The sequence below is a fragment of the Artemia sp. Qi Xiang Cuo genome, chromosome 9, assembly GCF_049724085.1.
Source record: "Artemia sp. Qi Xiang Cuo chromosome 9, ASM4972408v1, whole genome shotgun sequence".
Lineage (NCBI taxonomy): Eukaryota > Metazoa > Arthropoda > Branchiopoda > Anostraca > Artemiidae > Artemia > Artemia sp. Qi Xiang Cuo.
In genome coordinates, this window is record NC_142802.1 from 30,402,533 (window position 1) to 30,419,695 (window position 17,163).

The 17,163-nt window shown below is 34.9% G+C and overlaps 2 protein-coding genes and 1 long non-coding RNA gene across 5 annotated transcripts in view; 1 reads left to right on the forward strand and 2 right to left on the reverse strand.

Annotated features, from left to right (window-relative positions):
- Positions 1-1,344: 1,344 nt before the first annotated feature.
- Positions 1,345-7,950, reverse strand: Mnat9 (microtubule-associated Nat9). Its single transcript, XM_089094460.1, has 3 exons — positions 7,036-7,950; positions 4,408-4,709; positions 1,345-1,834 (listed from the first exon to the last, which is right to left on the reverse strand). The coding sequence occupies exons 2-3, from the start codon at positions 4,696-4,698 to the stop codon at positions 1,523-1,525; spliced, it is 603 nt and encodes a 200-aa protein (XP_088950586.1). The 5' UTR covers positions 4,699-4,709; positions 7,036-7,950; the 3' UTR covers positions 1,345-1,522.
- On the forward strand, positions 6,922-12,029 carry LOC148948555 (uncharacterized). 3 transcript variants are annotated; one of them, XR_016142222.1, is made up of 3 exons: positions 6,922-6,999; positions 7,982-8,069; positions 11,695-12,029. It is a non-coding gene; the product is annotated as an uncharacterized LOC148948555 (long non-coding RNA). The 3 variants fall into 3 exon arrangements; XR_016142223.1 differs by having other exon boundaries at positions 6,928-7,021; XR_016142224.1 differs by having other exon boundaries at positions 6,942-6,969.
- A 1,915-nt stretch (positions 12,030-13,944) lies between these two features.
- Positions 13,945-17,163, reverse strand: part of mRpS29 (mitochondrial ribosomal protein S29) — a 64,604-nt gene continuing 61,385 nt past the window's right edge. The window contains exon 9 of the mRNA XM_089093987.1: positions 13,945-14,177. Within this exon, the coding sequence (XP_088950113.1) occupies positions 13,977-14,177 (201 nt within the window). The 3' untranslated portion in view covers positions 13,945-13,976. The remainder of the gene's footprint in view (positions 14,178-17,163) is intronic.

Below are 17,163 nucleotides of genomic sequence, written 5' to 3' on the forward strand. Positions count from 1 at the left end.
TCCAATTTATTTGAATATTTATACCCAATCAGAAACAAACCAAAAGTAATAAAAATTTCTTACCAAGTGACCAGCACTATTTAATCCCAACAAACCTTCTTTATCATTTTTACCATTTTACAGAATTAATCGATTTGTCAAGTCACATCTACAGTTTGATAGAGGAAAGACAAGGGGAGTGTGGTGATGACCAAAGGTGTGCAGTCAGGTATAGTAAGTGAAACAGTATTTCCTTTGGATATTAGAAAGAATTTTTTCCCCTAAATCTTAGACTTTGGTTAGATCTTTTTCATGAGCTATATAGAAGTGATTGGATTTATAAACAAAATAGCATCCATTCTGCAACTTGATTTGAATGTTTTTCCTTTCTTTGTGGTTGGAAGAACACGCTGAATGGACTTGCCAACTCCTGGCTAAGGAATGCCTTCCGACACCTTGCGGTGGATGTTAAGGAATACCTACAGTTGGGTGTTAAGCTTTCTCATAAAAAGTGTGCCGTGTTGTGTTTTAATTAACCGGAAAGCATGTTTGCATTTTTATAGTCTGACACTTAAGATTAGGGGCTTACAATGCTGACAATGAATGTGAATTCGTCATTTAAAAACCACAAAATATTTTTGTCTTAAAAGACAATGTTTTTGTCTCGAAACAAGCACAATGCTTTTGTTGAAACAAACAAAATCGATGTTTTTGTTTTGTTTGGAAGTTTATCCATAGACTTCATTGCTTCCCAAATCTGAAAATTCACCACACGCCAAAGGTATAGCAGGCCATTTAATAGCGTTTTTTTTTTTACTTCAATAGGATCAACATAACAAACATACATACAGTCATATTTTAAGAGCTCCAATAAGGGGTTCGGAAACTTTAAAAAAGCCTATAAATGCCAAACATCCAAATTTTGAACATTCCCTACTGTTTTATCGAAAAATTCATGGGAAGGACTCCTCGGAGGTTTCTTGGGTGATTCAACCTCCTTCTTATCCTACTGTTTGCAATGCAATAGCTCCTTCTCATTCTGTACAAAAGTGTTCAGTCTGCTTTTTGGACGAAACAAGAAAAATTTATTGAGTGGGTCTTTACCGGCTGGTCGCCTTTACAAACGCGTGAGTATGACATGGGACACTGATTGTATCTTCACAAAAGTATGACGGCATTTCTAGTCAAAGACTACGGCAAAAGGAAGTCACTTTATTCCTATATACCGTGTAATTCCTACAAATGTTGAAAATCTTTAATCTCCAAACTGACTATGTCAAAATACTTAAAAACTTTTCTTTGGCTCCAGTAAAGTTTTCAAAAGCAGATGCATAACGGTATAAAACCGGCGAATTATTTATTGTAGGCAACTATATAACACGGTTACATGTACATCATTGTGCTACTTTGGCGTATACTAAGTTGAAACTAAACTAGTAACTGTTCGCCCTAAGTCGGAACTAATATTGCAAAAAAAAATACAAGTTTAATTTAAGACATAATGCAATATACGATTATAGTGCACCTTAATATTATTAATGGCCTAGAACAGAGACTTGTAGGAATTTCTAGAATATTCACTGGTTTGTAGTCTGACCCAGTTTGCAAAGTTATCATCTACAACACGGGTATAGTGTATTTCCTGGAAAATGTCTACACGATTAGTTTCTGTGAATTTCAAGCGCTTGAATAGTCGCTGGCTGGCCTCATTATCGTAGCCAATTTTTGATGTAAAGAATTGAATCTCAAGTTGTTCAATACCGTATCGAATCATTGATAAGATTGCGTTCCAGCCAATTTTCTTTCCTCTTGACTTAGGCTCAGCAACCATTATCTCTATTTCAGCAGATTTTCCCTAAAATAGAACCCATAAGATACACGCTAATATTTGCATGTGAGTTATAACAAAAAAACTTTTTTTTTATTGGACTACAAACAATACTTATAACTTCAAATATGAAAATTAAGATTAGTGTTTGGTGAACATTTAAAAAGCTCAATGTGTCCACAGTAGGATGTTTTCAAACTGTTTCACCTTGTCTTTAAAGAAAGGTAAACCACCTGACATCTTCGAATCGTTCGGTTACTGTTGCAACTTGTTCTCAGATGCATTACTCTGGGCAACGACATATAGTTTATGCTCAAAGAGCACTCTAAGCGGCAACACTCATGAGCACTGATGGCAGCATTACAAATCTACTTGTCGATCCAGATACGAGCTGGGACATCCTTGCTTTAGGAGCTGCTTGAAGCCAAACCCTCTATTGTATTGCCGTCTTACCTAAAGCTAAAACACTTTTGTTCTCGTCTTCAAATGTTGTACGGACTACTTATTATAAACAGATTCGCATCTACAGTCTCTTGCTTGCATACTACTAATAGTAATACTACTGAAACGCCTCATCTTCTAGCTCTGGCTCCTATCTGAAAATTTTCCCTGACAAAAAAAAAAATGTCAATTCGAATATGTCGAAGAAGTATAGCATTGCAGATCTTTTCCCAGCAGTTGAAACAGCTGGACTAACTCAGAATTGCGAAATTCTGAGTTAAAGTCAGTGAACCTAATCACTCTGGGACTGATGTAATTTTGTAGCACCTTGATAAATTTTTGTTTGTTTGTTTGTTTTTTTTTTGCTTTTCTTTTCCACTCTGTCTTTTATTTATAATTACGAGCAATAGATTCACAATATTAATTATAATTGTAGTAGCGGTAAAGTTAGAATTTGTTTGCGTTTCTAACTAGCAAGAGTCTGGGTGCCAGGGTTAACAATCGCTTACCACTAGTCATGGTTATTATCATTTCAACTGTATAAACTAGACCGAACCTTTTTGACTAGTTTAAAGATGGTCTAATGAGGGTTACTTATGCAGGAATCGATTGTCAGGCGGCAACCGATCGCTGGATCAAGATTTGGAAAATTTTGCTATTTAAAATTTTCTTGGCGAAGACGATTACGATGAGTGAGGTTACCACGAGTACTATATCAGTATAGTCACACTTTAGTTGCTTTTCTCTTTGAACTTTCCCGTTTTGACTAGAAAAAAGGTATTTCTGCAACACATGATGAATCAGAATCAGACAAGTCTTGTCTAATAAACTGCCTCAAATGCCATGCCCTGCAATGCGCATTTCTCCTGTCCTCTGAAAATTGATTAAATTATACGGAGTTTTCTTTTCTATTTTGAAATTGAAAATGGACAGGTTATATTCAAATCTTGACAGTAAAAGCCGTTGCTTGGGTCATATATCTATTGTCATAAGAAATCAAACGATTTTTGCTTGGAGATGGCGATCAAAGCCAAGAATCTCAGGATGCAGGGGGGCTACGAATTATGAAAATTCTATTCACGTTCACGCTAAGGGAAATTACGCTTTTATTAATTATCAAATACAGGTTCAGACGTAAAGAGGGGGGACTCCCTGACTCTCCTTCAAGTTACGTCCCCAATAGTGATCGGTTGCTTGAGCCTTTGTGAATAACATCGAGCATGGTTGCATTGATGCATGGGATATAATTATATAAAAAGGTAGCCAGACTCCAAGTTTGGTAAAAACAGAAATGGACTAAAAAGTTCCAAACCTTGGATGAAGTTCCAAGAACAATGACAAAAGAAAGCCACTTTATTAGAAAAAACTTAAGAGTTGTTTTCAATTTTTTAGTTTGCTTTTCGAACTATTAAAATGTGCATCATGTTTGTTTTTGTCTTCATGAAAATTGAAGACAAAAGAGTAAAAGATTTTATGAATTTAATATTGAAGGAACCACAAAAATATGATGAGTGTATACAAAACGAAATGAACACTTTTTGGATGCTTTACTTTTTTGCAATAAAGTCTCAATTACAGTCATAAGATTTGAAATAATGAAAAATATCATGATCCCTGTGCGGAACGATTAGCAGCAAATCTTTTGATATTTTATTTTTATATTGTCCTCCCAAATTATTCACAAAGTGAAATATCGATTTTTTTGCGCAGAAACCCTTGTAATTCTGCTCTGTGCCAGTAAGATCAAAGAAACACTTTCAGAACTATTAAATAAATTTAGCTTTGTTCAATTTCATATTTCACGACATTTGGTTTAATGATCAAGCCCGTTGTGTAGATGCACTTCCTCGGGAGAATGTTAAGTTCCAGAATAATGCATGTTCAGATTAAGACCCAAATTTGGCAAAAAAAAGCAATTATAACGCAAAACTTTAGTTTAGCAAAAATAATTGGATATTTGAATTCAGGATAAAAATTTCTGCAGGGAGAGTAAGAAACAAACATGATGTACATTTTTTTTCTAATAAAGTGACTTTTTATTATCATTGTTCTCGAAACTTCATCCAAGGTTTGTAACTTTTTAGTCCATTTTTAAAAAGTGCTAAGAGAGTGGGTTAAAAAATAACTTCATTATTTAGTACAGTATTACTTCTAGTTACCTCTTCTTCCTCCATAATAAAAAGATTCACATCTCCAACCATTGCTTCTATTTCATTGCTCTTCTCTTGCAATATATCACCATCAAGAATTATGAACGTACATTTGTCCTCGTCGTTTCGCCAAGCCTGTTGCATCTCGAATTCTTCTTCCAACGTCAATGGTTCTGAAGCCGTGAGCTTCTGTAATTCATCACTATGCATCCAATTGTGGTATTTTGGGACATGATAAGCCTCGTATGGCACTAGGACGACGTTTCTGTTTGCCAGTTTGGTATTTTGGTTTACTTTCATCCTTCCTTGAACTAAAATGTGTTAAATTAATAGAGATAATTGCTAATTACATTGGATAAGAATTGTCTTTTCAACACACCGTCAATTAGATTTGGATAGTCTTTTCAACACACCGTCAATTAGATGCTCAAGACAGCCTTTGGGCTCGTACTTCTCAGAAATCTTGAGATTTGATTGAAGGTAGAACTTTTGGTAAAGATGGTGGATGCAGTGAAGATTTTAAAAGTAGAATAATCAACGCTCAGTGTGTTTTTTCACAGCTGAAAAAAAAAAGTTTGGAAGAATAGGAAGATTATTCTGCGAACCAAGATAAGAGAATTGGAAGCACCAATGATGACAATAGTCAGGTAGGATTTTGAAACGTGGGCGCTCCGAAAGATAGAGGAGGATTTATTGGATATTTCCAAGAGGAATCGTCTTCGGGATTATTTTAGGTACCCGTCTGACAAACCGTATTTCAAACAGTAACCGGTACGAAAAATATGGTTCTATCCCGCTTTCTACGCCTGTAATGAGAAAAAGGTTGAGATGGCTAGGACACGTTTAGCAGATGAAAGAGGACAGATTGCCAAAGATCAGCCTTTTTGGTCAACCATCTAGGGCCAAACGGCAATCAGGTTCTCCCCAAATTGGTTGGGAGGACGTTGTATGGAAGGATTTAAGTGAAATCGTAACTTCTAGGGAAGGTGTGAAGAGGGAAGCTTTAAACAGATTAGGATGGAAGACGAGTGTTCGTAGCTGTGTTGGCCTCCGGTGTCTTGGTGCTGCAGTGAGTTGATAATAGCAGCAGTAGTAGTAGTACAATATGTATATATATATATATATATATATATATATATATATATATATATATATATATATATATATATATATATATATATATATATATATATATATATATATATATATATATATATATATATATATATATATATATATATATATATATATATATATATATATATTATTATTTTCTTTTTCTATTAATTTCATAACTGAAGGCATGAACAGTTTCTTCGATTTTGAACGCAAGAGCAAAGTATTTCTGAATCAGTTTTATTTCTTCTTTAAGAGATTAATTGTTTGTTTTTTTTTATCTCAGAAGTTAAAATAGGACACGTATGTAGAAAGAGAGGGGCAAAAGAGAAGATTTGAGCCACTATTTTTCCGTTGAGGGCAAATATTAACATGCTCACGATTGGTTTTACATTTTCTAGTAAATCCACCATGAAACGTAGAGTCCCCGAAATAAGTTTCAGTACGGCATATGCACATCTGATCCAAATCTTTGTGTTGAATTTGTTGTAGTAAATATTACTTACATTTGAATTTTTCGTCTGTTACACTGATAAACACTTTGTTTTTGGTCGAGAAAATTGTCACAGCACTTTTAATTCAAATTTTCAGACTTATTCTACTGACTTTGAAAATAGGTGATAATTTTTGTAAGCTATCTTGCTAGCACAACTAGGGTGTGCTAGAAGTAAAAAAATATGTGCAAAAGTATTCTAAATATAACTTCTTATGTTAAGCTCTTTAAGATAAATATACATTTTTAGCACGCAGCAAATGTGCGATATAAATATCTGAAATAAAAAAATTCTACAAAAAAAACTTCTAAATTATTGAACAAACTTACAAGCGCTAGAAAAGCCAGATTTAGATTTTTGGATAGATAGTGAAGTTTTCAGTAAGAATTTCTTTTTGAAAAAATATTATTTTTGTTGCTTTACAAGCAGCTAAAATTCTAAAAAGATTGTGCAAAATCTCTTGGCGAAGGAAAGGTTATAAATGTACTTTGGATTAAGTATAATAATTTCTGTTTGGGCCATATACTTAGATTCTTGGACAAAAGAAGTGGTTTGATTTTATTTTGCGGTGATGGATACAGCGCTCCCTTGCACATTTTTGCTCAGTAAAAATGTTGATTTTACGAATTGTTTCTTGATTACAATTTTTTAGCCTTAAAACACCACTATGTAAGACCTTTGTCGTTTGGCTCTTTACAGACAAATTTGAAATCAGGCTAAATCAACCAACGGAACTGTCAAAAAACTTACCCGTAGTTACATTGGTTAATTTGCTTGATATTTTTTTCGTAAAACGCTAAATGAAAACGCGCCTTGCTTGTCCATGAGAATGACCTTTTCACAGAAAAAAAACAAAAACATCTGAATAAAATGTTGCGCTACACAATGTTTTTGCAACTTGAGAGCCATCTATTTTTATTAAAAGTCGTGTTAACTGAATACTCACCAGGAATAAAGACTAGTCTGTGCTATAAAATACACCCATCCATAAGTATTAAAATATAAACATAACGGTAGTTTTCCTTACCTAATTTTAAATGCTAGCTATAGTGCGCAGCAGCTTTATGTATACGTTACTGATTTTAGTTTGCACGTACAAAAATTAAAGACGTTTTATTTTGAATTTAGATAGCGCTGGCGCATGATAAATTCACATGAATTTTTTTTCCAAGATCAATGGATAGAATTAATTTGTACCGTTTTAGGTTTTGCGACTTGGGCAGTTTCTGTTTGTATTTTTGACAAGAGAAAAGAGGGGCTATCAAAACATCGTATGGTTCAAGCTAACGTTGTTCATGTCAGCTTGAAATAGCACTTTACAAATGGCATTCCGAGTTTCTTTAAAGGATTCCAACTCACCGCTATGTGGGTTAATTTTTTCTCAAATTCGTATGTTTACGCAGTTCTAACATTTTTAGAACCGGTTCATAAATAAAAATGAATTTTATTCTCATTATTTATCGTAAAGATTACCTCTCTCCCGGAAAGAGTAGTAAAGAAACGGCCCAAAATGGATTCTTTGGGGAAATTTCTGAAGCCATATTCTAAGAAAATCCTCTGGTAACACATGGTGTGTCTACACATGTGGTAATAACGTGAACCAGTTAAAAACTCCTTAACCACAGTCAAAAATAAATTTTAATTTCTTATACCATTCAAGCTTACAACATATTTATACAGATTTTTGGGACAATGGTTGACTAGTTTCAATTCAACTTATAGGATTCATTTGCATGTAGATCAGTTCCTATGGGGGTGAGACCGGGGTAGTTGCCCCGGGCACTGTGGCTTGGGGGCGCCACGGCTGAGAGATTGTCCCTTTGATACAATTTTTTGCTTTGATTCGGATTTGTTTTCTTATATTTGTACCGTGAGGGGGGCGCTGTAATTTATTTTGCCTAGGGTACCCCCAACCCTACGAATGACTCTGCTCCATGGTTAATGTTATTTATTTATTTTATATTTTCTTCTAGACGATCTTGTACCTGGAAAAATCCGAAGATGAATATTTTTTCTTTATCTAGTAAAGAACACGATGTTCAGCCACCAACTGAAGAAGAGGTAAACTATCTACCTAACTCATCGGAGATGCACGTAGCCAGAACTTTGTTTTGGGAGGGTTCAAACTCACTTCAAGGGCGTATTTTTCATAACTATGGAGTTGGGGCCATAGATTTGGTACTAATCTACGGCTAAAGGGGTCAGGATTATTCAAATCTATGGTTTAGGGAGGCGAATTTGGAAAAATAGCTTAGAAAATTTGGAGTCAGCGAAAATAAACTCCGAGTCCAGTATCTTTTTAGAACTTAATATCTAATAATGCGCCAGGGTTTTAACCTTGAAAATTCCCTATCAAATGTATCGAGTATTCATTTGGTATTAGCAAAATTTTTTTTTGCTAATACCAAATGAATATTATTTTCGCTATTATTAATATTATACTATTTTTGCTTCACTCTTCTGAATTTTTCATACCTGTACTAGGGGTTTGTTTGGTTTAGCTCAATGCCTTTTCCCTTGAACCAAGGATGACGGAAAATAGATAAGAGGAATCTTTGGCGCTTTTACTAATTGGTCATTACAAAAAGTTGATGGCTACTAGTGCCACTGACAGTGCAGCATTATTCCTTAGGACTTGAAATAGAATACAGCTTAGTTTCAACCATTTAATTTAACATTTAAAAAAATGCCAAAATATTCAAGGTAAAGACGTGCAGTTTTTGCAAACTAATATTGGAAATGCTGGCATGGTTGCAAGCTCTGAAATACAATGTCGCTGGTAAATCAAAAATGACATTTTACAAAGGCCAAAAGCCTGAACTGCCAACTGGAGCATGCGAAGCGTGCGGAGGGGTATGGCAAAAGCCCAGATGAAGTTCCGACGAAGGACTGATACACCCGACTAGAAATTTTAAAATAGAATAATATTCTAATTATAGCTATATAATAGCATAAAATTAATCAAAATAAAATTTTAAATTAATTTAAAATAAAATTAACTCGTGAAATCTTTTTATCTTTATGAAATGATCATTTCTGAGTTGATTTAATAATTCAAAAGTTTTTTGCAAAACAAAAAAAAAAACAAAAAAAACGAGTATTTAGTATCACAAAATGTTCCTGGATGCTAAACAATATAATAAAAACAGCTGAAGGAAAAATCCGCCGGTATATTTCCAGAATTATGTTTTTCTATTTGATTACAAGTTTGTTTGAATCTAATGTGCCTTGGTTTCTCACCAAGGCACTTCGTATAGGAGAGTTGTAGAAAATTCGGAAGGAGCTCATTCGATTGGAAATTGAAAGTTCTAGTGCCCTTTTCAAGAGTCAAAAGTGACTGGAAGGCAACCAGTCCCCCTCCAACGCCCATTAATTCCCCAAACACATCCAATCAAAATTTTGAGATGGCCATTTTATTCAACAAAGTTGAAAAGTTTAGTAACTGTGTCTTTGGGGATGTCCACCCCCACAGCCCTCGGGCTGTAAGTTATGCAATTCGCCCATTGTTCACGTATAGTATTTGTTATTGGAGAAGAGTGTTCTGAAAGACCAAGAGCATTCAGGTGGAGCTTTCAGGGAATGTTGAACTAAATCAAAACACATTTTGAACGTACAGGTTGTCGAAAGAGCGTAATTCAGGAATGCCTGAGTATATCAAGCTGGAACTTTCAGGGAATGATGAGGAGGATGATCAAATGATTGAAAAGGCAATATTTGCACGCTACTACTACTACTAACACCGCTACTATTACTGCTACTACAACTACTAGTTCTGTAGCAACTACTATTAAGGCAGAGGATATTGAGGTGATAATTTAAGGAAATATTGACGGGAAAGTTGAACTAAATTAAAACATACTATGTGCATACAGATTGTCAAAAGGATGTATCAGCAATGTCTCAACAACGGCTTACTGTATCAAGCTGAAACTTCCTGAACATCATGACGGGATGTTAAACTGACCAAAAGGCAATATGTGTATGCTGCTACTGCTACTGCTCTTACTAATACTACCACTGAGGCTAAGGGTGTGAGGGTGAAAATTTAAGGGGATATTAAGGGGAAAGTTGAACTAAATCAAAACTCACTGCGTGCATGCAGGTTCTCAAAAGGGCGTATCTCAGGAATGGCTCAGGGTGCTAAGTTGGAGCTTTCAGGGAATGCTTGGGGAGAAGATCAATTGACCAAAAGACAATATGTGCACGCTACTACTAATACTGCTACCACTACAACTACTCCACCTACTGCTTCTATTGCAACTAATGCTAAAGCTAAGAGTATTAAGGTGAAAATTTCAGGAAATTTTGAGGGGGAATTTGAACTAAATTAAAACACACTATGAGTATGCAGGATATCGAAAGGGCATATCGGCAACATCATAGCAACGGCTTACTCTATGAAGTTGAAACTTCCAGGGCTTTATGAGGGGGGTGTTCAACTAACCAAAAGGCGAAATGTGGATACTACTGCTACTACTACTAATCCTACTACTACTACTAGTAGTACATCAACTACTACTGTGACTACTACTACAGCTAAGGGTATGAAGGTGAAAATTTCAGGGAATATTGAAAGAGATGTTTAAAAGAATCAAAACACGCTGTACGCATGGAAGCTCTCAAAAGTACGTATGAGCAAAACCTTAGGAACGGCTTGAAATATGAAGATGAAACTTACAGGGCTTGTTGTGGAGGATGTTGAACTAACCAAAAGGTAACCAAGGTAAAGAGCAAAATGGGCACAAGCATTATTTTTTTTTACCAAGGTACTTCACATAGAAAGAGTTGTCGTGGAAACTTTGGAAAGAGCTCATTCAATTGAAGATTGAAAGTTCTAATGCTCTTTTTAAAAATCAAAAGTGATTGGAAGGCAACCAGCCCTTTCCCACACTTTTTTATTTCCCAAAGGCATCCAATCAAATTTTGAGACAGCTATTTTGTTCAGCATAGTTGAAAGGTCCAAAAAATATGTCTCTGGGAATCTCAACCCCCCATAGCCCCCAGGGCAAGGGCTATAAGTTTTGAAATTCACTCATTGTTTACACATTATTACCCCTTTTTGCCACTTTACTAAAAACAAAATACTTTTTAAATGTTAGCACTTTAAAAAAGTGCAAATAATGTTCTGATCTTTAGAAGGCATGAGGGCGTCAGCCCTACTCATCTTCGTTTCTGCTCGTTATGAGTTTGACTCGATTATTTATTACGATTTCTGTTCGTTTTGGGTTTCATTTATTTATTGATGGTGATTTGTGATAGTTTTATAATTTGACTTTATTTCTGCTCATTTTTGGTTTAATGTAGGTCTTTACTTTTCTTTGAAAAAACTTTTTTTTGTGCAATTTTTTAAAATTAATTCCAATAAAGAACAGTTATTTTTATCAGGTTTTTTTTCATCCGCCATCCGTATCTCCTTTTTTTTCTTTAACTTCTTCTTTCTACTTCTTTGAGCTGCACAGAAACATTCGCCTGAATTTCCGCATGTTTCTTTGTGTGTTGAATTACGATTACCGATGTTCGGTAAAGCATTCAAAACATAGCATGCATAACTCTAATTCCGAGGAGCACAAAACAAGGTTAAATTGCTACCAATTTTTATTTTTAATTCATAAATCACCAGGAAAGATGTATCAATATTTTTGTCTTGTTATGACAATCACACTCTACATGCCGTATCTCCTTTCAGATCATTGAAGATCTAGAACGTGCTTCAAGTGAAGATCCGGTTTTTAAGGTCACTGGAGAGTCAGACAGCAAATTTTTCGCGAGCAGCCAAAAAATAGAGAAAGTAGCAGAGTTAAAGAGTAATGTCAACAAGCTTCATGAATTTTTGAAAACTTCTGGAGACATCAAATACAAGCTTCACAAAGCATTAAAAAGCTGCGAAAAAACAATCGTTCAATGAAGGCACCATACTAACCAGAATTAATATGTAATTTTACAGCATGCTTATTAAAGCAGTTATATCATCATTATATTTTTGTGATTTTGATTTTTTTTTTCATCTTAAAAATTTCAAGGACTGAATTAATCTTGAGCTTACTCCTGAATAGAAAGTATTTCCTAACTTAGAAATTATCCAAAAGCACTAGTGTAGTTAAACGTATCTTAAGTGGGTACTGGAGGTGGCTTTTATTAAAAATCGATGTGCCAAACGTACGAACTTATACAAATAGATTTTTAGGCTTAGAAAGGCAGACAAAGAATCACTCTATTTACTCCTCAATAAAACAAGGATTCCTTTCTCAGGATGAAATAACACGTCAAGTATGCCATGATGATGACCTACGATAGGTGGATCTCAACCAACGGCACAAGAACTCTGAACACCTTGGAGGTAGAGGGGGTTAGTAGGCTGTAGGCAAAATAACTATTGGTAATGGTCGACCCTTGCTTCATCACCTCTAACCCAAATAATGTGAAGAACAGATTAAACATGAAACTATGACTTTAACATTGGCATTAATCAAACAGTTCGTGGTGTCGAACTGCTAGTAAGGAACGACTCGGCCAAATAGTAATCGGAACTCTGAAAAATAGAATTTTGATAACAATGGATACATCAAAAGAATTGTATTTTTATGCTGATTCCAAATATATATTAATAACATTTATTAATATAATGTTATTTACATAACATTTATTAAGTTTAATGCTATGCATCAAAATCTAAAAGATTGGGGAAATTTGCTTTTCGAAAAGGGGGAAAATCCCCAAAAAGCCAAGCGATCTTAATGAAAATCACACCAATAAATTTAGCATATCATATCAGAGATGTTTCAAGCTCGTATGTAAAAAAAAATGTGCAATTTCACATTTGTTTTTGCCAGAAGAAAAATCACGGATGTTTATTTTACTTTTTTTCCAGGGGTAATCGTATCAAATCAATGATCGTAGAAGACCGAGAGGGCTCATTCGAACAAAAAAGTTCTAGCCCCCCACCCTAAAGTCCCTGGGAAAAGGGCTCTAAGTTACGCAATTTTCCATTATTCCCATGTAGTATTTGTTATTGGTAAATATGCGATTTCTTTTTTTTGGGGGGGGGATTTCCACGGGGATAATTTTCTGTGGGGATGGGGAAAGGAAGAGGAATCTCGGTGTGATTTCGAGAACGGTTAGGAATTAAATTTATGGAATAAATTTTTTTAACTGAAAGTAAGGAGCAACATTCAAAGTTAAAACAACCAGAAATTATTCTGTATATGAGGGGACTGCCCATTCCTCAACCCTTGCTCTTTACGCTCAAGTTTGACTTTTGTCCTAATTATTTAAGAGAGACTACTCAAACACAAGGGCCGTTAAATTGGAATGAGAAGTACTTTCAAAGAACTTTAAGACTTTAGCGTAAAAACCGAGGGCCGAGAAAGGGGTTGCCCGCTCATATACGGAAAAATCTTTATTCGGAATAATAGTTGCTCTTTCGTTTCATTTAAAAAAAAAACTTTTTTTTAAATTTGATCGGAATTAAAAACTTCAGCCGCCACTCAAAATACAGAGTCAGAACTAGAAAAATTTGAAACAGAATTCATCTTAATTGCTAAAATTAGGATTTCAAGTAAAGTCCAGGTTTATTTAGACTCCTCCAGAAGTTTTCTGATTGTAAGCATATACTCTATTTGTTTTTTTTTCTATTATTGGTTGATTATAAACTTGTTAGGGAAATGTACACACATATACCCATTGTGCCCTTTTGGTAAAGGCGGTTATTTTATATCTTTGATCTAATATTAATCAAAATTAAAAAAGAGATATAAAATTAATGCAACTAATGTTTCTAACAAGGTTTTACTTTTTATAATTAACTTTATGATTTTGGTAGATAACACTGCGTATCGTTGGTTGTTCATATTCTCAGAAACAAACGAGAGTCTCCTCTCTTTGTCAGTTCCCCATACTTCCCCTGCTGTAGAAATCGTTAATGTATGCGATATGAAACTTTCTTGGAACAAAAATTTTTATTATTAGAAACTATAACGCGTCTACTATATACTGGAGCTGCAATGGATTGAATCCTGATAGAAAAGCTAATTGATCTCTTCCTTCTTCCGTCAAAGCCTGTGGATGTTGTATCCAGTTTCTCTCTTTCAGGTAGTCCAGAGTACTTAAAAACTCTTTTTCTGTATAGTTACTTACTTCTACAGGATAAAACGGGTCCAAGCACTCCCAGCCCTGTAAAATAAGTAGGATTTTAAACCTTATTTAAATTAAATCCTAATTTTAAGTCCTAATTAAATCCTAAATTCTATTAAGTTAAACCCTAATTAATTCCTAAATTTTAAATCCTATTATATTAAAGTCCATTAAATAGGCGTACAACCAATGAGAGCCTCTGAATAGGAGAAAATCGGTGGCTATTTGATGGCTATAAGTGGATGGCTGATGCCTATCGATACAACTTGATGGCTAATCGGTGGCTATGATGAATGGAAAAGGAGAATATTTAAGTGATCAAACAGAAAGACTAGTAACTTATTTTCGATAAAATTTAACTTTTTGTTTATTGAATAATGATTATTGAGAGATCCTTACCAGATAGTGCGCCATCATTTCAAATCGGTTGTCGAAATTGCTCTATCCCACACAGCTTTTGCGCAACCATTTTAGTAAGTTTTTGGGAAGGGTGGGAATGCAAAAATAAATAAATAATAATAATAATAATAAAAAAAAGCAGACAGTCTTCGGCTTAACAACGTCTATCAGTTAGAAAGACCAGAAAAGTTATGAAAATTATTTCAAATCTTTTCTAACATTGACTTTTTCAGTAAGAATTTTTTGAGATCTTTATGGAGAATTTCCAATGTTTTCGACAAAAAACTTACAGAAAATATTACATGAAAGCTGCGGTCGTTAGAATTTTTGTATTATTTTTGGGATAAGAAAACTGGATCAGATTTCAAAATCTATTTTAAATTTTAAAAAGCTGATGAAATATCTTTAAAATATTAGAAAAACCGGAAAACAAAAGCCACCCCTGACTATTTTTGTGTTTCGCACCTCTTAAACCAAATTTTTAATATTAAGAATTTTTGACTTTACGTGGGACGTTTATAAACCTTTCTTTTTTGAAGAACGGAGTAAAAGACGAGAAAAAGCAACTTGTATAAACAACTAATAGAGACGATGGTTTGCTCGTAAAATGTTCTTCAAGTATCTTCAAGAGTATTTTTGAATCAACCTCTTCAATGGTAGCTTTTGGATAAAATGACAATTCTTGGGAAAAAACTTGAAAGATGTTATCCGAGCATCTACAAGAACTTCTAGTTACTACATAAAAACTGCGACTGATGTTTATGACTACTCTTGTGTTAAAATACGGAATATAAATCGGGAAAGAATTAGCACTAACTTTCTTTTGAAACTTCAAGTTCTACACTTGTTGCAATGAAAAGAAAGCTTCTAGAGGAAACCCAAGATGTATATAAAGTAAAAACAAAATCTTTAGAAAGGCAGAAGAACTGGTTATAACGACTGTAAGACTTCGTGATTATAACAGGTACTGCTTGATTTTAATTAGTGGTACTATAGTCGAGTAAAACTATGAAAGAAAAGGGCCAAACCTTGGTATTTGAGCAAAGTGTTTTTTGGCATCAAAATGTTAAGAAAAATTTCCTTAATAACATACGGGTCAACGGCTCTTGTTTTTGAGCCGTATTTCTTAAAGAATTATGACAAAAGATCAAATTTTAGCGTAACGAGAGAGTGCCGACGAAGGGGCAGCACCTCTCTCCCACATATATGAATTAATGTCTAATACTTCTAAGCTGTATTGCTGTTCCTTCCTTTCAGTCGAACGAAAAGAAAACTTGTTTTTCAATGTATGTTTCATTTAAGTGTTTGTTGATGATGGCTGATGCAAGTTCATTATATTTGTGCTCTTTTATGTATTCATGGCCATATTTTTGGCTTAATACACTTATTTATCCATCTATCCTACCCAAAATTGGCCAAAATCGGCCGTGCAGAAGTCCCTCTTTTTTTCAGGGAAAATAGGGGAAAAGGAGGGAAATCTCGAATTTGAACTTCTGAAATATTTTCTGAATTGAAAGGTCATTTCCTATTAAAACAAGATTGGGGAGACCGGAAATGACATCAGAATTGGGAAATTTAAACACTTAGTACCCCATGTCCACCTAAGCAAGGTCGGAGGGGGATGGAAAATCATAATATTAATTTGTGCGGTATTAGGTAAATTAAGGTCGTTTCCTAATTATAAAAGTATGAGGAGACCGAAAATAACATCAGAATTGGAAAAGTCTATCGCTCAGTACCGTGTAACGGGGTAACTTTAACTAAAAATCGTGGAAAACTGAGGTTTTTTTGCGATATTTTTCTTTACACTAGTATTTACTCAGAACTATTTTTTGGCGTTTGGGGAATACGTCATTCTGCACCGAATGGCAACTGTCCCAAACTACTAGTGCTCCTATTATTAGAGCTACACCTTTCTGAAACTGCTGTTTGAAGTTACCACAAGAGGTATTTAACTTTAAACACTCAAAACACTTCAATAGGTAACTATAAACAGTTGATGAGTTCTTCTGGCGTAAGACTTCCAGTAAAAAAAAAACTCGTTTACGGGGAGAAAAGGATTACTTCTAAAATAAAAAGGCAAAAAAGAGTCAAATTAGTGCAGTATCAGCTGACCAAAGTCATGATAAAATACAAATTTTGCGCCGTGAGTGAGTCGGGGGGCTGGAAGATCTCCCTGTACCTGGTTAGGATGGATTGATGCTGAGTCTTTCACCCTGGGAAAATAGAAGGATCCATTCTTTTTTTTCGCTGGCAGATCACGTTTAGCGAGCCGTAAGAGGAAGAAGCATCTACCTCCAAAACTACAAAATACTTGTAAATACGGCCCATGAAGAACTTCGCGATGAACCAACGTCCATCCACAGAGGTTGGTGGGTAGTTTGAACCCGTTGTGGCGACTGCCCCGCTCGACAGCATAGAGATCCCAGCGCTCGACGACTCATCAACTTCCATTTCAGACTCGCTCTCGCATCCTGTTCGGACGTCAGTCATGTCGGACTCGCAACTTGAATGACTTGAATCCTCTGCTTCTCCAATACTTTTCCCTGGTGCGACGCTAAGACGTTTACGCGTGACGTTCCTCACAGATTTTTTAAATCTGCGGGCTTGCAGGACATCCAATAAA